The sequence below is a fragment of the Leptinotarsa decemlineata genome, unplaced genomic scaffold (genome assembly GCF_025532065.1).
Source record: "Leptinotarsa decemlineata unplaced genomic scaffold, Ldec_3_MD MMD2_tig00000882_RagTag_RagTag, whole genome shotgun sequence".
Taxonomy (NCBI): domain Eukaryota; kingdom Metazoa; phylum Arthropoda; class Insecta; order Coleoptera; family Chrysomelidae; genus Leptinotarsa; species Leptinotarsa decemlineata.
Window position 1 is genome coordinate 12,384,255 of NW_027412556.1, and position 23,177 is coordinate 12,407,431.

A 23,177-nucleotide genomic window follows, 5' to 3' on the forward strand; every position below is an offset into this window, starting at 1 on the left:
AGTACTTGATAAAAATAGCTGCGTAAACGCAAGCAAAACATAAGTGGAACCACCTATTGGTGTGACACCCAAGTCAATTCGCCAAGTTTTTATGACAGTGTTGGTGGTTTGACCAATCAACCGACAACTGCGGTGGCAGAAATTTGGGAAGCTAACCTGAAATGTCATCGGAAAACGAATCCACATGTTTCTAGAAATGATATGAAATCGAGAAAGGTTAATGCAGTCAAGCTGCTGGAAAATTATTCCACCGAAAATCAAAAGATAAATAGATTAGTACTTTTTTATCATTTCCATATTGATTTCAATTTAAGAGCCACAGGTATACAGCTGTTTCAGCCTATTAGGCATCGTCAGTACCGGGCAGGCGGTCCTCGATTGAAGACAAAATGAGAAAAACCAAGAAAGTACTTGATGAAAATAGCTGCGTAAACGCAAGCGAAACATAAGTGGAACCACCTATTGGTGTGACACCCAAGTCAACTTGCTAAGACCATTGACGTATGATATTCTATTGCTGGATATAAAAAAAACGAACTGAACGAAATTTCCTGAATTTTGAAACCTCTTTTAGCTGAGTTCAAAAATATTCCACTTTCTCTTGATTTAACTCACTTTCTATCTATCACGGATTCCGATTTTTCTTGCCGATCCTTTCCTTACCAACATGGATATATAGTATATTGATTAACCCTGTTATGTATCTTTAAACGTCAACTTCAGAAAACACTTCGGAAATGTAACAAATATAACAGTGAATGGAATTTAGGTCATCCACTTCTGGGCTCATCTTCGAAACTAAAATTTCCGGTGCGTTCATTGACACTCTTATTGCCAACTGCTTGGTCGATTTTTGGGCTGTTTCGGCAACGCTTTGGTTCAATTTGAATTCGTAGAGAAATATTGGGCGAAAATCGTTTAAACGACATCTCATAGTAATGAGTGATTTTTTTGCTTGTATCTTTTTGGCAACACTGTTTTTGACAGATCACGCGTGATTCGTGTCTTGTGTCATTGTCAAACTTGTTCAGTTTGGTCTATAATTTAACCATGAATCGACTTACGAATGAACAACGCTTACAAATTATTCCAATTTATGGGCAGTTTCGTCGGCCTACTGAGAGAGCTATTCGAAACTTGTAACTAAATTTCGAACCCAGTTTACATTATTGGACATTAAACCACCAATACGCATACGTAGAGTGGGTACCGGAGGAAATATTGCGGCTGTATCCTCCAGTGTTCGTGATGACCGTGAAATATCGATTCGCCACCCTTCGCAGCAATTGAGCGTCTGTAAGTCCACTGCGTAGAAAATTTTGCGAAAGGATTTGGGTGTGAAACCTTATGAGATACAGCTGGTGCAAGAATTGAAGCAACATGACCTCCCACAACGTCTAACATTTGGTGAATAGGCGCTGGCAAAGCTGGAGGAAGATCCACATTTTTATCGAGAAATTGTGTTCAGCGACGAGACTCATTTCTGGTTGAATGGATACATTAACAAGCAAAATTGCCGCATCTGGAGTGAAGACCAGCCACAAGCATTGCAAGAGCTTCCGATGCATTCCGAAAAAGTCACTGTTTGGTGTGCATTATGGGTCGGTGGCATCTTCGGGCCGTACGACAATGGCCGGAACGTTACTGTGAATGGCGAGCGCTACCGTGTGATGATTGACGACTTTTTGTTGCCCAAAATGGAAGAATTGGACATGCCTGACATGTGGTTTCAACAAGACGGTGCCACATGTCACATGGCACCCGAAACAATGGCCCAATTAAGAGCCGCCTACGGTAAACAGTTTATCTCATGTTTGGGGCCCGTCAATTGGCCGCATAGATCGTCTTTGGATTATTTCTTGTGGGATCACGTAAGGGCTCATATCTACAAGGATAAACCAGCAACGACTGACGCTCTGGAACTCAACATTAAAGCATTTATACGTGAAATACCGGTCGATATGTTAGAGAGAGTGTGCCAAAATTAGACCTTGCGCATGGGCCATCTGAAGCGGAGCCGCGGACAACATTTGCATGAAATCATCTTCAGACATTAAATTATATTGATCGTTCTATCGATTACAATAAAGATTTCATCAATTTTTTTAAATTTTTTGAAAATCAAATCCTATACCTCTTAAAAAATCACCCGTTAATGAGCTGAAAATAAGCAAAATATTTTTTTTTCAAGTAAAAGTATCAATGTATGTAGTACAAAATTCTCTATCGATCATTAGAAGAAGAGGAAGAAGGTCCTAGGTAGCAGTCATCACACCATTCTCCTCAGCAATATACGTTATGATCAGATAAAAAAATAATAAAATCGTTGGGCATACTGTAACCTGAGTTAATAAGTAAATACTATCTAATCAATACCTTAGATTACTGGTAAGAGTGGTGTGATGACTGCTAGCTAGGACTTCCGGAATTACTTTTTAGCTTTAAGTACATTACCTTCTTTATTATTTTTTTCAATGAAACCGATTAGCATAAGAAACGTTTTTCAATTATTTCATTTTCAAGTTTTCAGTTTCTAATTTTTTTACTAAATTTTTCTCATTCTGTTTAATTAATTTAATGCATCAGTAATACAAGGTAATATGTAATGCGCCATTTTTTAGCTGCGGCCATCTTGAATTTGCATCTTTTTTCAAAGTGCACTACTAGTGTACCAGTCAAGCCTGTCATTTTATACCCATCTGTATCTGTAGAGTAGGGAGGGTGAGTGTAAGCTCACAGCACTTAGGCCACATGTGACCCATTGTACATCCTCCCGAGGAGTTGTCCTCCTAGGTCATCCCATCTCTTCAGGGATTGAGCATGGGTGTAACATTTGGCTAGTTCCGCAATTGTCAGAAGTCATCAGGGCATAAGTGCAACTGGATCCTGAAATTCTTAGTCCTGTAGCTTCCTTGGCTAAAGAGTCGGCAGTGCAATTTACTCCTGTCGTGCCCTTCAACCCACCTCAGGATAATGTTATTATCTACCGAGGCTTTGGCTGAATCTTGTGGCACTCTAGTACAAGCACTGAGGCTAGTACTAGAGTGAGGTGGTTGTGAAAAAATATGTAATGCGCCATTTTTTAGCTGCGGCCATCGTGAATTTGCATCTTTTTCAAAGTGTACTACTATTCTACTAATCAAACCATGTCATAAGATGTTCATATTGCATTGAATTGTATTGTTACTAAATGTGTGTACCAAATATCAGATCAATATGTCAGCAGGAAGGGGTCAAACTTCAATTACTGACTAAATTTGACCCAAAGAAACAAACGGGACAAGTTGAATGATCATATAGTAGTGGTATCTAAATGTTATTCGTAGTGCCACAATGACAAATCAAAATTGAAGTGTCATTATTTGAAATTTCCGAGTGTTTACAAATATTTGAAAAATGTCATTCAAATTCGATTCCTTCGGAAACATATTCAAATAAATTTTCTCGTTTTCCACGAATTCATCAACCGCATTTAGAGAGATCGAGTAGAAACTCGTTTCCCTAATTCGCCAAATTACTAAAACTTCACAAATTGTACAAAGTTCATGTAAAGAGCCCTCTGTGAAACTGAATGAGTGACTTAACAAGCCGCAATCTCAATTTATACCGAGAAACCGCACCTTTAGAACAGGGGAAACGAAAATGTATGCAAATTGTCGAAAGGAAAGGAATGAAATAACTTTTGTTGAACTGAAAACCGAGCGTTCTACTTACCAGAGGTTGAACTTAGCAACTAATATGTTCTTGATTATTCCTTGTTGTGTCTACCAGATTATTGATGTTCACCGACGAGCTATATTTCCACACTATATTAATTTTTCAAGATGGGGTGAAATCAGGGGGAAAGATGTATCGTGTTGGTCATAGTAGCCATTGTCTTCCAGTGAAGTAAATAATTTCCACAGTACACTCAGAACAAAATCCTGGCCCATTCACTGAAAACTTTTTTGAGTCGTGAAACAAGGCATGGATATGTCGGTCAAAAGGAAATCTATTCGACTATCCACTCCAGACCCAAGCATGTGCCAGGCTCTGCAAAATACTCTCGAAGGAACCTCAGGTCTCAATAAATAATCTGAAAACAAATACGGGGGAGTATACAAAAACCGGAGAAGAGACTATCAGAGAGCTTTTCCGAGTACACTTTCCCGGGTCAGAAATTACAAATCTAACACCGGAGTCCTGGGCGAATTCAGAACTGGAGACCCCGAAAAGGGCATCCAGGGAGGACTGGCAAATGACAAAGAAAGTGATAGATATGGAGAAAACTAAATGGGCTTTAAACTCATTTCAACCCTATAAGTCGCCGGGACCTGATGGCATATACCCAGTAATGCTTCAAAAGGGACCGGAAGCACTTTTTAAAAAATTGTGTATAATTCTCAGGGCAAGCTCAGCACTGGGACACATACCAAAAACTTAGAGACTGATCAGGGCCACCTTCATTCCGAAACCTCGGAAAATCGGTCAGGACTCGGCGAATGCTTTGAGACCAATTACTCTCATGTCATTCGCGTTGGAAACGCTAGAAAAGCTACTTGACAGGCATATCAGTGACGTATCACTGGCTATCAGACTATTACATCGAGACCAATATGCATACAGATCAGGTATGTCAACCGAAACGGCTCTATGTCGGGTAACAGAAAGAGTAGAATATACTTACAAAAACAAGGAAGTACTTTTAGCTGCTTGGACATTGAGGGCGCATTTGATAATACGTCGTTAGAATCAATCATCCAGGCGTCGAGAAGTATATACAATCATTATGGGGAAAACAGTCGTAGCACGGGTAGCAAGGGGCTATCCTCAGGGGGGGGTTCGATCCCCTCTGTTATGGAACCTTGTAATGGACGAGCTACTGTGTCTCTTGGGCCATAATGGGTATAAAGCACTGTAGTGTAGTGAAGGGATGCATGCAGCATGCCCTGAACATTATAACAAGATGGACCGAGGAAGAAGGGCTTAACATAAGCCCATCCAAATCGACCATAGTAGCATTCACCAAGAGAACTAAAACCAAGGTTTCGGACCTCTAAAACTTCGAGGTGAAGAAATACAAGTATCGGGGAGGTTAAATATCTGGGAGTAATCTTAGATTCCAAACTGACCTGGAACCAACACTTGGACAGGATAAAGAAGAAAGCGGAGGTAGCACTGATGCTCGCCAGACACACCTATGGAAAAACATGGGGCTAAAACCAGACATGGTATATTGGCTATACATGATGGTGGTTAAACCCATGATAACATACGCATCTCTGGTCTGGTGACCAAAGATGAAGCAGGTGACGGCCATCAACAAACTAGGTAGAGTGCAAAGACTTGCATGTTTGGGAATGACGGGAGCAATGAGAACTACCCCAACAGCTGCATTGGAGACACTCCTCTATACTTCCTACCTCCTTTACACTTTGTGATAATGGCGGAGGCCAGGATGGGCCAATTCAGACTGGAAAACTCAACGAACTACAAAATATCGGAGCGAACAGAAATTTCGGAACAAGTGGAGGAGCACATATTGAGTATGTGCACGGACCACATGACACCGAAGTACAACTTTAACACAAACTTGCCAAAATCATAAGCCGTGAAGAGTGGAAGACCATTAGTCATCCCGAAAACATGTTTGGAAAAAACACCTGGTATACAGATGGATCGAAGACCAAACATGGAACGGGAGCTGAAATATACCGAGCGAATAGAAATCTAAACTACAGCTATCCGCTAGGACTATACACATCCGTCTTTCAGGCGGAAGTGTATGCTATCTTGCAGTGTGCAAGGCTTATTAAATTGAGACCTCAAAGAAATGAGCGGATCAATATTTTTACAGACAGCAAGAGCGCACTAGGGGCTCTGACAAACCCGAAGGTGACATCAAAACTAGTCTGGGAATGCCATGAAGAACTGAATGAACTTGCAAACAGAAACAAATTAGCTTTGTACTGGGTGCCAGGGCATTCAGGAGTCACAGATAATGATAAAGCTGATGAATGCGCTAGACGCGGATCAACAACTTCATATATAGGTCCTGAACCAGCTCTGGGGTACCAAAATCATTGGTATGAAACCAGATTAGGACATGGACCAATAAGAAGCACACAGAGTACTGGAAAAAAGAACCTGGCAACAAACACAGTAGAACCTTCATTAGGGAACCGTCCGAGAAAAGAACTGAAGAACTACTTCAATATAGTAGGGATCGGCTCAGGGTTACTAACCGGTCATTGTCCGCTAAGAGGACACCTGAATAAAATAGGGCTGTACAACGGAGACCTCAGCTGCAGATTATGCAACGAAGGGATAGAAACAGCTCTACACATCTTATGCGAATGTGAGGCACTAGATCACAGGAGGCAGACTATATATGAACGTACAAAACTACGCCCAGAAAAATATGACGAACATCCAACACGGAACCTGTACAAACTAGTACAGGGAATGAGACTGATGGAATGGGTGTCATGAGAAGATGGGAGAATAAACGCAATAAGCTCAAAAGACCATAGGCCTGAAAGACCTGAAGGACTATAGGCCTGGAGGACCTCCTGTAGGCCCATAGGGCAGATACTCACATATCTGATGTGGTTCTGCCACAGCATACAGCCGCATGGGAACTCGAAGTTGTTTTTGATCCATCAGATATGAACAGATACGTGCTCATATTTTTTTTCCTCCTGGAGCAACATAGGCCTGGAGGACCTGGAGGACCATAGGCTTGAAACACCTGAAGGACTATAGGCCTGGAGGACCACAGGCAGGGACTCACATATCTGGGACTGGGATATAGTCGGGGACTCATAGATTCCTGCTCATAACATTTTTTCTTCCTGGAGGCTCCAGTCCTCTCTACTCGTAAATTGGATGGTATGAGGCATGTCATAGTTGACGGTAGCCAAGCGGTTCGGCGTGAGTGCTTTGTTCACTCACTCGAATTGACTGCCGTGTTGGTCGGTGGTTCAAGCCCTAGTCTGAACGATCGATCTTCACTTGCTATCGTCCAACCTGTGTTAGGAATCACACGTTAAAAGGTAAGACCTCGTTAATCCTTAGCTCGCACAAGTTTCGACTTCTGAGGGTTGTCGTTCGTAGGGGTGCGATAGCTGGTTAACAGAAAAACAGATTTTAAACAGATTTTAAACATATGAAGGTATTGAGTCATTTATAAAATGCTTCAACTTTCAGTATCGACTAGTAGTCTGATACACTCCACATGGGCCTGTTCTGTGCCATTAACAATGTGCAAAATTCCCTATGCTGTTCCTATGCTATGTAGTTTCTTTCTCCATGAAAATATGAAGAGGAACTAGGTCAGGAAATATTTCATCGGCTACTGATGAAGTGATGATGGTAGCATTGTAGATAGCCGGGACAGTTTTTTTCTTTTCACCAGATAACTTTGTATAATCTGTTTGCTCTGAAGGTTACGGTTACCAGGAAATGCGTCATACGAGATCATTGAATCATCTCATACGACCAATTGATTCGTTTGGGTCCTGAACCTTATTATTTTTTACAGATCGTTCGTCCAAATAACCACAACTAACCACAGTAAGGGAGACTAAATTTCAGTTCAAAAATTATTTGGATCCAAAATAAGCATTATTCTCCAATACCAGAATTGAAGGAGCAGTTTTTGTTCTGGATCCAAATAATTATGTACTCGTAATGAAAATGTATTCACCCATACCAGAATTTCATCTTTTCATTGAAATAAATTATCTCAAGAAAGTGCATTCGCGGCACTACTTGTAAACATAATTTGTTGAAAAATTTTATGTGAAATATCCAATATATATTATTTATAGTTGTTATTTCATTTATTCATATATACGGGCAGGCCCAACTCAAATAAAAGTATAACAGTGCTATGTAGTATTTGATGCTATGTAGTAGATTGAAAGTAAATCATGAAATAATAGTAAGAAAATAGTAAGATAACATATATATCAATTAGGATAAATTTACAAGATATAATAATATGAACTAACCTAATTATTACAGGTAACCAATAGTGAACTCAATACAACAGCCCAAGCTGAAAATATTGTAAAGCTAGGTCCATAATAGTGTTTTTGAAGGGGGAAACTGAATTATCAACGATAAATTTGTTGTACGAGTATCTGGGTCTATGAAAAGAAACATAAAAGGTTCACAACTGCCTAGTTGAATGACAGGGGGCGAATAGAGATAATTTGGAGAGAAGCTCGGGGCTGTTACTCAATCCGTTAATAATTTAAAAAAATCAGGTCTATATGTTTTCTGCGTACCTGGAAAGGAGGTATGTTCAATATGCATTCTACTGCAACATAATCATAGAGTACTAACGTCTTGAAAGGAATATATTCCAGGAAATTTTGGCTTTACAACCGCGAGTTTCACTTTATGTGTAACGTTATGGGGGGACCAAACTGGAAGAGATCCAAAAGTAGTGATGTTAGTAAAATCGCAGGTGGTTCTCTTCATAAAGCCAAGCATAGCATCTTCATGAATTTTTGAATTACAGCGAAAATGTGTGAACTATAGCTAAGTGTGGCATCTAGAATTACACCTAGATCTTTGATTTCTAAAGCAGAATGCAAGGTCAGATTATTTATACTATATTCGGGAGTGATTTTGGGTGATATGTTAGATGAAAGCGGAAAATATCGCATTTGGATGCATTCAAACACATACCATTTTGCGTACACCAATCTATATTATTTTGGAGAATCAATGTATCGAAACATTTCAAATTGTCACAGTGGACCCAAGTGTGATCCTTGTGGAACACACGATGTAACTTCGATGGTATGAGAATAGTAATGATTAACCCTGACTCATGCAGGTTTCAATTGATAAGTATAATTGCAATAACTGGCCTGAAATGAATCTATTAAAACACTGTTTCCACGCCAGAACTAAATACTGTCTAAATACTGTCTCTTAAATTGCGTTTCGCATCTATAATTTCTCCTGCTCATGATTAGCGAAGCATGCATCACGATTCAGCATTTGTTTTGATGTGGAAAACGAGTTTTCAATTAATTATGTCAGTGTGTGTTTCACCATGTTGGATAAAAGATCGATGGAAATGATTATTCAAACAGTATCTCGATAATGAAGACCTGGTAAGCTCTGATTTCTTACAGAATCTAGCTGTACTGTGTTCAGAATGTATTCATTTTATTTTTATATTCTGATTCCGATATGAATTTGTAATCATTTCTTTACTGGCTACAGGAAATATATTTATTATTTTAGGAGGATTTAGGTAGGTATATTTATATCCCTGACTTAATAATAACTTGTTCAAAAATTCTCTGGATTATAATAATATAGAATCAGTGTCGAAGCTGGTTTTATTAGCAATAGTGTGCATTGTTTTTCACCTGACGTTTCGTCTATTGGATCTCCTGTTTAATTCCATTTATAGTGAGTGGACATCGTTCCTATCGATTGAATGGGAGTACCTAGTATGTTCACAATCATGTGCAGGTAGCCAGACTTCATTTATGTTAATTTCCTGTACCTTTCGGTTGCCATTATTTTTCTATTTCTAATTTTCTGTCGGCTCCCTATCTAGTCTTGGACAACGCATACATAAGTGCATCCTCTGCTATATCTGATTTGTGAGTATGCTCGCAGCGACTTTTTTTTTGATGTTCAAAGTGCTTACACTTGTTTTCAATGTTCCAATGCACAGCTACGACGGATCTGGTATACTTCCGGTGTTCCTGAAAACCTTTTTCATTCGTTGGCTGATCTTAGAATGATGTGTTTCACCAGAATTTGTTCAATCCAGTAAGTACAAGTATTCACAGAGAAACCTTGAAAGTTGAAAAGTTATATTTGTATTCTCTTCCCATAGTAGTATTACCCGATTCACTCGCATACAGCATTACAGTTTACTCCACCCATTATTGAACCCAAAACATCTCTGTATCGTCATCGTTATCATTCCACCTGATTCTGCATTATCGACACCGAAAACCCATTATAAGGCCATTACAATAGACCGTACAAAGATTACTGTGAATGTTTGTCATGCGTGTATGGACCGTAATTCGACGAGCATGAACATGACCATAACAATACGCAGTTAACAGACCGTCCGTACACACCGTTTCGAATCACCCGAACTCTGTGGTCGCATTGAGGCGATAATTAATAGTTGATGAAAACGTTGAAAGGTCGAAATACAAAGACCTCGGTCTACCTATTCATTTCCTAGAGATATACCTGTAACTAACAAAATGTAAAGGTTGCAAATTATCAACAAAACGCCTACTTTCATTTCATTGTTCTTGAATTACAATTCAAAATATTCATGTGTTTTTGACTACCAATTGAAATGTTTCCGGAACTAAAAGAAGCATTTTAATTGCAACAAGATGTATCCAATAACAGAAAATGCCTACATATTGTCAAATGTGGAAAATCGTCATGAAAAACTCTAATTCATTCAAGCAAATACATGAATTAAAAGTTTTTTCAACCTCAACTTCAATATTCCAAAACAAAATCACTCAATATTTACACTTCCATCTTTTAATATTTCAAATTCATAGACATCAAAATTGATGCGATAACAGGATATAGAAATATAAAACAATTTTCAAATAGGCAAACTTGCGCGGATGCGCATCAAACATTTTGCCTTAGTACGGTAACCGGAGCGAGAATGCAGTCACAGCATATGAATCTCCATTAATATTGAGGGAGGTCAAGATCATCAAGGGGTATTAAGAAATTCATTCAGTAATCATTGATCACTCTCCACATTTCTAGGAAGTTTCTGAAATATTGGAATTTGAAAAGTGTACCTCTCATTTTTCTTGCTGTTTCTTTTATTTGTAGGTCCCCATGGAAGTGTCTATCAAATGTTACCCCTATGATATCTAATTGAGTCACTTTCAGTTATACAGTAATTATTCTTAATATTAGGTACTCCAATATCAGGTAATCTATTGGAGTATGACATAAATGGTAAGTAATTCGTTTTATAAAAGTTAATTGCGAGTTTGATCTGGCGAAACTAACTTTCGATTGCTAAAAAATCTTCTTCTTTACATAACTTCTTGAGTTGTTCTCACGTATCTCCTGTGTAAAGGATGACAGTGTCATTCGCAAAGCTCGAAACCATACCTCTTGTATCAAGAAAGGGCAATTTATTCAGGCAATTTAAAAAGAACAGAGTCGAGAATAGTTTCTTGAGGTATCCCAAAATACACAGTTTCCGAATTAGTCATTTCAACACCTATACTGACCCTGTGGTCACGATCATTCTAATAGCTTTTGAAGAGTTCATACATTGTTTTCCAGCTCTTCAAAAAGTTTGGGGTTACTCACTTTATCAAAGGCTTTGAAAAAAATTGATAAAAATGCACAGTGTTGAAAAAAATGACTTATTCCGAAAAAACATATACAATGCAATATAACTTCTAGGAAAACATGGAAATTATGAATATGTTCAATCTTTTCATTTAACAAGTTCAACAATGGTGGGTGATTAACTTTTTGTTGATCGTTTTGAAGGAAATCTGTACCAATGGCATAAGTTATATTGGCTTTGCGGACCGCTGTGGTTTGTGGCTCATTGGCATATAACTGAGATTTGAAAAAATATCATAACGGGGTCAAATCGCACGATTTCGGTGGCCCGTTCACGTCACTTCCCCGTGAGACGACCGTGTCCTCAAATCGCTCGTGCAGAATATCCATTGTGGCATGAGCTGTGTGCCACGTAACGCCGACCTGTTAAAACCACATGTCCTTGATATCCAGATCATTCAATTCAGGTCAAAAAAAGTTGGTGATCACCGACCTATAGCGCTCGCTGATGACAGTGATGATCTGGCCAACGTCGTCCTAAAAAAATATGGAACGATAACGCCTCCAGCCCAAAATCCACACCAAACAGTTACTTTTTTGGGATACACGGGGTCGCTCTTGAATCGCATGTGGATTGGTATGGTCCCAAATACGACAATTTTGCTCGTTCACGTACCCATCTATTAGGAAATGGACCTCATCACTGAAGATGATATTTCGATAAAGATTAAGGTCAGTTGTCAACTTTCAGAACCTATTCAGCGAGCACATGTCGTTGCCTAGGGTCGTTCACCTTCAGTTTCTGGGTCAGTGAATTTTGTACTCGTCTAGGCCCAAGACACGACGAAAAATTCGCCAAGTTGTTGTCTATGGAAGGCCTAATTCTTGTGAGAGACGTGAAATCGACTGTCTCGGATTATCCTGCACACTCGCACAGACAGCAGCGATGTTTTTGGAATATATCGCGTTTCGTCGAAGTACGGGTGTTTGTCGATCGTTCACTGAATCAGTGGACTCAAATTCATCCACCACATTGCGAATAGTCCTCTCAGTAGGCGACTATGGCGACTATGGACGAAGCGCGCGGTACGTTGCCCGAACAGAACACATATTTTGATAAAACAATTTCATTATTTGAATGTGTTGTTGAATGCTATATCCGTCCATGGTTTGGCAAAATAGACTCAATAAATGACAACTAATTTGACATATGACAACAAGATTGCTGTTAACAATTTTCAGATTTCAGAAGTCCCTGTTGGAAGACCCGTTACTTCTGATCAATACCACGAAGGACATTGCGTTATATTCCACATACTGGATGTTGGATAAACGAGAAAAATTTTGTAGAGTAACCTCTATGCTATCTTTCATAAAGGTCAGTCGTATTAGCCGGGTGACTAGTTGTTTTATGGCGTGCACTCACCAAGTCTGTTGGGCGAGTTGAATGTTTCGAAATTTCATTCCAAAATATTTATTTTTTATACCGTTTGTAACATTTTATGTTACAATGAAAAACATCACTCAGCAATGATTTTGCATGATACAATACACTTTGTGTAAATTTTACTCCTACAAAACCAGTACACTCACCGTGTCCTTTCGTCGATTATCCCTGAGACTAAATCGCTGCTTCCACCGTCTTTCATGGGGTGAATCCGAGCTCAGAGACCTCAACATCGGCATAGACTGCATCCCTCTGAAACAAAATCGAAGCGTAAGTGCAAAAATATCCCGTTGCATTATTCATAACGAAAATCTCCGGGGAGACCCGCAAAGGAAACAGTAAATGGCCGAGTGTTTTCTTTCTTTTGGTGATTAATGTTTCTCTGTGTTCGACACAATGAAAATGAAGATTTTCATTTCCTTTTGTATGTTTCAGCAAGTGCAGAGTCAATAATACAATATTTTTGACAATTGAGACGTATAGAGATGTTTGGTCCTTCTGAAAACGACAGAGTTTGAAATTTCAAACAGTGGTTATTCATAGAAAGAGAAATTGAATAAACATTTACTATAACAGTTCATTTTGGGAATTCTACTATAAAAAGTTTACAAAATCACGACACGTGTTTTGCTATTTGATAGCATATGATGAATAACCCCTCTAAATGTTAAGCTACTACCTGTGGTCCAATCTAAAACCTTATTTTTATGTCAATAATCTAATTATTATTATAGCTAAACAGCAATTAGCAATTTAAGATCCAGATGTAAATCCTTATCCACACAATGTTATATAAATTACATTCAACGCACTGAACATTCCATTATTGATAATGTTAAATCCTTTTGGATATTTGTAAGCAGCAAAAGGGAAAATAACACTATACCTAACACAATGACTTTTGGTAATCGTACTGCTACCAATGGGATCGATATTGCCAACCTTTTTGCTAATCAATTTTCTTCCCACTATACAAGTCAATCTTTACATCCTTATGATACCAATATTGGCCGTGTTAGGAATCACACTTTAAAAGGTAAGACCTCGTTAGTACTTAGCTCGAACAAATTTCTCAACTTCTGAGAGCTGTCGTTCGTATGGGGGCGACAGCTGATTAACGGAAAAAATATTTTTTTAAAGATTACATCCATGGTTAATGTGTCCAATTATCACATTGAAATCCCTAAAATTTACGAAAAACTGTTCGAACTCAATATCAACAAAGGCCCTGATCCTGATGGAATTCCTCCAACTTTTCTCAAATCATTTAGCTTCATTTTAGCTCGACCACTTTTAATAATTCTCTATCATCTGGCAATTTCCCGGACTATTGGAAAACCTCATATGTCACCCCAATAAATAAATCAGGTCGAAAATCCGACGTCCAATTTTTATTCTTAGCGCAATCTCTAAAGTTTTTGAGAGCATCATTTTTGATTACCTTACTTATGACTGCTCCCCAAATATAGGGACCCAACAATTCGGATGTATATCCAAAAAGTCAGCTGAACTGGGTCTGATTGCCTACGTTGATTTTCTGTCTGATTTCTCCAAAGCTTTTGACAGAGTTAATCATGAGCTATTGGTCCATAAACTTTGTTTATATGGTGTCGATGAGCAAATATTGCAGTGGCTCTCTTACGGAAAGAACACAAATTGTTAGAGTTAATAGTTACTATTCTCATACCATCGCAGTTACATCGGGTGTTTCACAAAGTTCACATTTGGGACCACTGTTGTTTAACCTTTTTATCAACGATCTAATCAGCTGTTTCCATGGAATCGAAGCTTTGCTATTTGCCGACGATTTAAAATGTTTCAAAATAATTAAAAGTGAAGCTGATACATTGTGTCTACAAAACGATATAGATTGCCTATCTAACTGGTGTTCGCAAAATGGTATGTGTTTGAATGCATCCAAATGCCAAATTCTTCGTTTTCATCGAACACATCATCCAATCACTTTCGAATATAGTATAAATTATCATTCTGCTATTGAAACCAAAGATCTAGGTGTGATCCTAGACTCCACATTTGGCTATAAATCACACATTTCCGCTATAATTCAAAAATCTATGAAGATGCTTGGCTTTATCAGGAGAAGCACTCGTTATTTCACCAACATCACTGCTATGTAATCTCTTTCCCTGGTTAGATCTCATCTCGATTATTGTTCCCCAGTTTGGTCCCCTCATTATGTAACACAAAAAGTGAAACTCGAGGCCGTACAGCACAATTTTTTGCGATTTATTGCCTTCAAGATACGTGTATACTATGACTATACTGCATTGGAATGCATTTTGAACATACCTCCTCTTGAGTCTCGCAGAAAACAGATATTTATTACTTTTATTCAAAATCATCAACAAACTGAGAACCGAGCTTCTCTCCAAAATATCTTTACATGTCAGCTTTATTCCAAGAACACTTCGATTGGCTAACTCTTTAAATAACCTTCAAATCTTTAATATATCAGTTTCCCGCTTTAAAAACCATATTCTTCACTTCTGCTTGTGTTTGTGTGTTGTGTGTGTATATATATATATATACAAATGCTGGCCTGATAGGTCGTAATCAAATGGAATTACCAAAGATTTTGTCTGCTACCACAGCAGATATTCGCAGAGGTATATGCGTTGTCTACTAGAATGAAGAAAGTATATCAAAGTCTCGGTAATTACTGACAGGGGAGCTCAGTGTTCACATATATTTATGCTTTAAGTGGGTGGTGGGGGGTGGAAGTAATCTTGGTAATCCTTACTCGGAGAGTAAGAGTGACATGTTTTTCAAACCTCAAGTTGAAATCCAATAATACTCCTAGAACCTTGGTTTCGTCTAATATTTTCGTCGATATTTCCATTATTAATTTTGATATCTACTGAGTATAGAACATCAACTCACTTATTATTGGGTCCATATAAGACAGCCTTTGATTATGTGGGGTTTATGATCAGACAATGATCAATAGCATTTTTAACGAATACACCGAGTTCCCTATTGATTATCTCGCATGCATCATTCGTTTTTTGAGGCGGAAAATTTAAATAAATTTGGGTATCATCCGCATAACGATGAATGTTGCATTGCTGAAGAATTTCAAGAAGATTGCCGAAGTAAAGAACAAACAACACAGGACCTAATATTGAGCCTTGTGGTACTCCAGATATGAGTGGAAGATAGTTAGACATCTGCTCTGCTGGTACATCATTTTCCAAACAGAGGCAACACACACTGTCTTCCGACAGTCCAAGTCTCTGCATATGATGATTCAAATGACAGTGACCTATAAGAATGCCTGTTAGACATCGTAGTTCCTCCATACTGTAGTCTGACAACTGTTTGGTATCAAGTTTCGAATGGTGAATAAACGCCTTGGAGAGAACCAATCCTGAATGATTCTGCCAGAAGTCCATGAATCTTCTTGCCATCCAGGTGTTCAATCTTTGAAGCACCTTCATTTGCAAAGGATTCAGCAGCCTCATTACCTTCCAGGCCAGTATAGTCAGGAATCCAGACAACCTGTTAAGACTTCCTATCAAGGAGAGTCGTTTTTGGCAATTTGCTACCAATTTAGACGTTCTTCTCGGTAGGAGCTGAAAGCTTCCAACGCCGCTTGACTGTCCGAGAATATTTTTATTGACTTGTGTATGAGGTTGGATTCTTCCAATTTCTCAGCACACAATTCGATAGCGTAAATTTCAGCCTGAAATACAGTGGCATAGGTTACTAGGCAGGTTGATATCTCTGTCCTGGGTCTGCCACTGAAAACACCTGCAACAGAACCGGAAGGTGTTTTGATCCATCTGTGAACAAACAACTATCTGCTCTTAATATTTCCTTCTCCCGGAGGACCTAGTCTGCTCTACTCGGGAACGGTACTTCATAAGGCAGTTCATAGTTGACAGTTAGAGATATAAAGTCAGAGGTCATTTCCAGAATGCTGTGACTTTCAGTGTGAGTTGATAGGGACGTAAATAATCCCCTATTCACATCAGTACTGTATTTTGCAGTATGCAGAGAGGAACTTTCAACTCGAGATATGTTTCTCGATGCATAATCTATCTAGTGAAACTAATCTTCCTTGAGTTGGTATATAAAACGTCATTCTTTCGTGTAATTCAATGTTTATATGAAAGTAGCTGTTTCAGGAGGACTTTCTTTCAGTTTGTGTCTGAAAGTTACTTCTTTGCATGATCTACACATCCATGTATAGAGTTACTTATTTTCAAATTGATTAATCCTTCCTTTCTTTGGAAGATTCTCTCATCCATTTTTTTGTATCAGATGGAGTAGTAGAAAGCCAAAAACTTTCTTTCCCAAAAAATTAATCACTCCTAAAAATATAACCCTTTCAAATCAAAACGTCATATTCTTAAATGATATCATCTCAATCACTGTAGATTGTCAGTAATTCAGTTAAAACTTTCCACCCAAATTAAGGGCAATTGGTACAAGAAAGACTTCATTTGAACTTCCGGGTGAATAGCTCTGTGGGTTTCACTTCTCCATCTCTGTACAAAAAATTATGGAAACCTTCAGAGGAAGGAAAAATTATTGAGGTTCAGATTATACTCTTGACTAAGATATATAGATGATTAGATTATAGCAGATTAGGTATCACTTTAATTACTACAGGCATTCACCCAATTACAGAAAATGATTTCAGGAAATGTCTCAAGATGTTGATAAAAATATATGCAAAATAGGGTAATTAGCTACAGCTAAAATACAATAAATAGAAATAGAAGATATCACAAGAAGAAAAAAAGTAAAAGGGATCACAGTTGAAAGGTTCTAGTGAGAATACATTTCAAAATATAACTCATAGAACTATTAGTATTTTTGCACATATCACAGACTGAATTGCAGTTGTTACGAATAAATGACACTGGTGCTTTGAGAAACTGTTATTTCTTCTGCCAAGATCACAGTAAAATATCATTTGATATCTGGAATTCAGACGTGGGGTGTGGAAGTTGGTCATTTGTAAAAGGAAGATCTCATTATTTAGCAGTTTGTGACGAAACGAGATTGTGACAAAAAGTCGTCAAATATTCAGAGATATCACATTAAAGTGATTCAGGAGAATAGAATAATCGGTTCCCTTCTGAGGATATATTCCTCTGACCTTGAAAGACAAATATTCCAATTTTTTTCGAGCAGCATCAATGTGATGTATGTGGCAATTGTAAATTGGATACCATATTACCACGCCCTATTCTAGTTTAGAGCTCACATAGAAGATGCATAAAAGTACTATTCAGTTAAAACGGAAACAACTTTTTCGGAAACAACTTTGTATCTGTAAGTAACTTCCTTGCATGATCCAAACACCTCCGTGGAGAGTTCATTTTGAACTTAACTCGCTTTCATCCCTCACAAATTTCCTGAAATTTTTGCAATAAAGAAAACGTGAAAGCCAAAAAATTATTTTTGACTAATCTCTTCTGGAAATATACCTCTTCCAATTGATTGAACTGTTTTCAATACCCAAGTTACGGTAGTTTTCAATATATTTCTAATATTATTCTATTCCAAAAATACTCTATATATATCATCACCTACTTTGAAGTCGAATAATGCAATCAAAGTTTATTTACTTTTCCAGTGATGGCTACTCTGGCTATGTTCCAAGTAATTTATTGTTCCGTGTATTATAATGCTGGTATCATTTCTGCACATGGATATGTGAATTTAAGATATGTATGGATAGAACTCGTAGAAAATTTTATATTCATACATTTAAAGATTCGCATTCGCATTCACATCATACTTGCAGATAGATAGATAGATATATCAATTCAACTATGTTACATAATGTTTGTAGCAGATCATATACATAAAAGTCTAATTCTAACAATAGGTTGTGAACATCTACACATAGTTATGGGTGAACGAACACTTAGATATTGAAAAACAAAATGTTGAACAATAATAAATATAGCACAAACAGACCATTTCACAAAAGGCTAAAAATATCGTAAATCTACAACAACGCGCAGAGAGTTGAAGTAAAACTATCAGGCACCTGTGCAAAGTCTTCGATTTGGAAGATTCGTCGCAAGTTATTTCCCACTATGAAAAGCAGAAATTAATTTCGTTTGGCGCAGTGGACATCCCACTGAATCAACTGCAGAAAGATTTCATCACTAGCTGGAATTATATTTGTTTGATCGTGATACTCAGACGGTTCACACCGTTCTGAAGAGACCATGCCCGGTACTGATGATGGGGCAAGCACTCCGAAACCGGTCTATCGGTTGGTCATGTCGACCAAACGAAATTACTTTCTGCTTTTCATAGTGGGAAATAACTTTCGACGAATCTTCCAAGTCGAAGATGTTACACAGGTGCCTGATGGTCTGCATGAGAGGAAAGGGGCAACCTTGAGCATTTCTGGCTATTGGCCTCATCAGCGCGGTGCAGCCGAGTGTAAAGGTGGGCAACACTTGTTTGCCGAAAGCAGGAAACAACACATACGCAAGGAGTCAACAACAGAAGCCAACCGCACATTTGTGGTTCCAGTTAAAAGACCTAGAATTCCCAGGCTACATTGACCTCCAGAAAGGTTTCCCCCCTTTTTGAGTGTTGTGTCCACGAATTGTTTCATTTTTGATTTGTATCATTCACACTCGATAAAATCTCTATTTTTATTTTAATCCTGGGCCCGGATATCACGCAGGTAGCTATAGCTGCCTACGTGGTCATGTTATATGTAGTTTGGGAATTCTAGGTCTTCTACCTGAAACCACAAATGTGCGGTTGGCTTCTGTTGTTGACTCCTTGCGTATATGTACTTTTATCTATTGTTCATAATAAAACTTCTTTGAAAATTGAATAATTATGTTCAACACCAGGGTTGAACATATTTTCAACCACTACTTTGTAAACACAAATTCAAATTTCAGTTTTATACTTGATAGTGGGATCAAACTCGAAATCGGTCGTAAAATAAAATTTTCCAGTGGTATTTAGACAAAAGTTTTTTATTCATTTCATTTAAATGATCATGAATTACCATAAAGTAAACAAGTTATCAATCACACATAATATTCAGTAGTCATATTTCGGTTTTGTAGAAAAACACACATTGATATCCGCTAGACCGAAATTAGATTGACAAGAAAATTAATGTGATTCATTTCTTAACATATAGAAAAAACTTTCAAAGAAAACGTATCGTAGAAGTTTTGTTGTAGTTTCAAAATAACTCCGGATAATGCTTTTTTTAATTGGTCCTAACTTCGGCAATTGTCAAATCTGTCGATAAATCTCCATCAACGAATGATAACTTGATTTTTTTTTAAATATGGAATTTCAACATGATCTAAATTTACTTTCAGAACACTAGTTTACAATAGCATTTGCTCCGCTAGAAAGGGCTCCAAAAAGTCATCGTCACTATTTAACGAAGGAGTACATCATCAACTATTATTTTATTCACCATCTTTCTACACGACGATGAGAAATTCGTCAGAAATATCCGCCAGAAGGTCAGCATTTCTATGGAAAATGTCATTTTCATTTCAGTATCCCTTCACTTTATTTCCATTTAACAATTCAGGCCAAGGCATTTGAAACGAGAAAGAGACCAAAGAGTCTCCTCTGATATTAATTTTGTTTAGGTTTCGAGCAAAGTTGTAGGATTCCTACAACTTTGCTCGAATATTTATCTTCAGGATATAAAAATGTCCCAATTTGTTACTACAGGTTTTTATGTGATCCAACAAGTATTTTCTGCTGGTTGATTTAGGTGGACTATTCCAAATATAACGGGAATGTTGAAATTTAGTCGGCTATGTGCATTCGATTAGCGATATTGTTGATATTGATACACCAGTCTCAAACATATGTTTATGTCCACTCAAAAAATTGAAATTTGGAATAATAAAATTAATTCATGAATACTTCATTTTGAAGTGAAATTGACAGATGAAACTTTCATGATGGCGACTGGGCGCCATCTGGGAAAAAAATTAATTGGAAAGGGGGGGTCTTGTGACACATCTTTTTGAAGCTTCTGACAAATGCTTCACAACCTCAGAATATAATGTTAATATCTTCAACTACTACAAAATGGCGAAACTTTTAATAATTGCCTAAATACATTGACATTCAGGTACATAATATGAGGTAATGAGCTTGAGGTCAGTTCAGAAGATGCTCGAAATGGTTGCATTGAACTTCTTGATATATAAACAGCCTATCCGATATTTCACGACGAACATTTTCGAACACAGAAACGTCAATATCTCCACAAATATTTATTATTCTCTGCCGTATATCCGATATTGAAGCAGGTTCAGTTTCGTACACCTTTTGCTTCGAATAGCCCCATGAAAAAAGTCCAAAGGTGTCAAATCTGGCGAGTGGGCTGGTCATTCTGTAGGACCTCGACGGCCAATCCAACGACCGGGAAAAGAAGTAACCAAATAGTGTTTTACTTGTCTGGAGTAATGTGGTGGTGCTTCATCTTGTTGGAATAGAATATCCATATCGAATTCATTAGGATTCGCTTCGACGATTTCAGTGATGAGAGGGTCAACAGCAGTTTCCAGCATATTCAAATACAGTTTCTCTGTTGAATTTTGATCAATAAAAAGATTCCTGCCCAAACGTTAATTTTTTCTGGATATTGGGTATGTGTTTACCGAAAACGGGGGTTGGTGTCACTTCAATAACGGCAATTTTGTTTGTGAACATTGCCGTTTAAAAAAAATGTACATTCGTCACTATTTTGGAAATAGGTAGGATGCCTGGCAATGGTTTCCGTCATGATTTCGCAGAATTCTGTTCTTCGAACAGTTGAACCGTGTACCATTTTAATTTTGTATGGATGATACGTGTAAGGAGACACCTCACAAACATTCGAGTCGGAATAAGTAGTCTGTTCAGGATTCACTACCATCTCACCAATTATTTGCACTTGCTATTCTTCCGGAATGGAGGGATGACCTGGGGGCTTTTTGTTATGTACACTACCGGTAGTTGTGAATGTGGATACTCAAATATTTTCTACAGATAGGACGATTCGGAAAACGTTCGTTCAAAATCCCTCCGGTCTCGTGAAAGTTACGCGTTGCACCGTAAATAAAAATCGCTTCAATTTTTCCTTTCAATGGACGAGAATTGACCATTTCAGAGATTGTTGACGTGATACCTTCCTACTAGTGAAACCGAAAATTAAATGAGAAGATTCCAACTGAATGATGTTCATTGTCGTATTGACATTTTTTGTCGTTTTTATAAACAAAAAATAAGTTGACAAACCTTATCGGGTTGTTGGAATTGCCATATGCCAGATAAAAAGGAATATGTCTAGAAATAGCGATATTACTGTGTTTGTCTTTAGGAAATCATTACATGTTTCGCCATTTTGTAGTAGTTGAAGATATTGACTTCATATTCTAGGGTTATGAAGTATTCGTCAGGAGCTTCAAAATGATGTGTCACAAGACCCCCTTTTCCATTTTTTTAACCCAAATGGCGCCCAGTCGCCATTTCGAAAGATTTATCTGCAATTTCAGTTCAAAATAAAGTATTCATGTATTCATGAATTGATTTCATAATCCCAAATTTCAATTTTTTGAGTTGACCTGTTCAAAAATAATGAAAGTGCGGAAATGTACTGTATGTTCAGTTTGTGAGATAATAATAATAATAATTCATTCTTCTCTTGATTTACATTATTGTACATACATATGACACAGTGCAGAAAAAAAGCGGGGAAAGGAAATCAATGGGCAACCCTACAGAAGATCATGTCTGTGCGTAGGGAATAAGAATATAGAATATCTAAACAAAAAATGAGTCTATAGTTAATAAAAGTAATATGAATATGATATAACATTATTTTTTCATAAGGAATATAGGAATACAAATATGCTACACCATATAGTCAGTCAAGACTACCCTTCGCTTTATATATATATATATATATATATATATATATATATATATATATATATATATATATATATATATATATATATATACAGGGTGTCCCTGGACTTCCTCTTTTCCTCTCGAGAATGTATATATGGGGTCAAAATATCACCAGTACTTCATATAACTTTTTTTCCTAAAATCATTCGTTACCAAGTAACGGGCCCTCGAAGTTACAAAATGAAAAATGTTTTTCATTGATAACTTTTCAAGTGAATATTCAAAATCATCCAAATTTTTGTAATTGACTAAACAAATGAATTCCTTCGATGAGCTTTCATGCAGGAGTCAGTTGTTTTGCTACAAAGTCAGGAACGGACTACCCCCGATGGTCCACACCCCAAAACTTTGAAATGACAGATATTTTTCAATATTTTTCAACAAATTAAGGTTACTTGGACAATTTTATGAATAAAAGTACTCGTGTGGAAAGTCGATCGGAGCAACGAGTCTTGATAAAAATGTAGTT

The 23,177-nt window shown here is 37.6% G+C and overlaps 1 protein-coding gene across 2 annotated transcripts in view; it reads right to left on the bottom strand.

Moving 5' to 3' along the window:
• The window catches only part of LOC111514866 (adenylate cyclase type 6), a 426,206-nt gene that overhangs the window by 241,985 nt on the left and 161,044 nt on the right, over positions 1-23,177 (bottom strand). For both annotated transcript variants that reach the window (XM_074175026.1, XM_074175025.1), the window contains one exon: positions 12,910-13,015. In XM_074175026.1, the coding sequence (XP_074031127.1) occupies positions 12,910-13,011 (102 nt within the window). In that variant the 5' untranslated portion in view covers positions 13,012-13,015. The remainder of the gene's footprint in view (positions 1-12,909; positions 13,016-23,177) is intronic.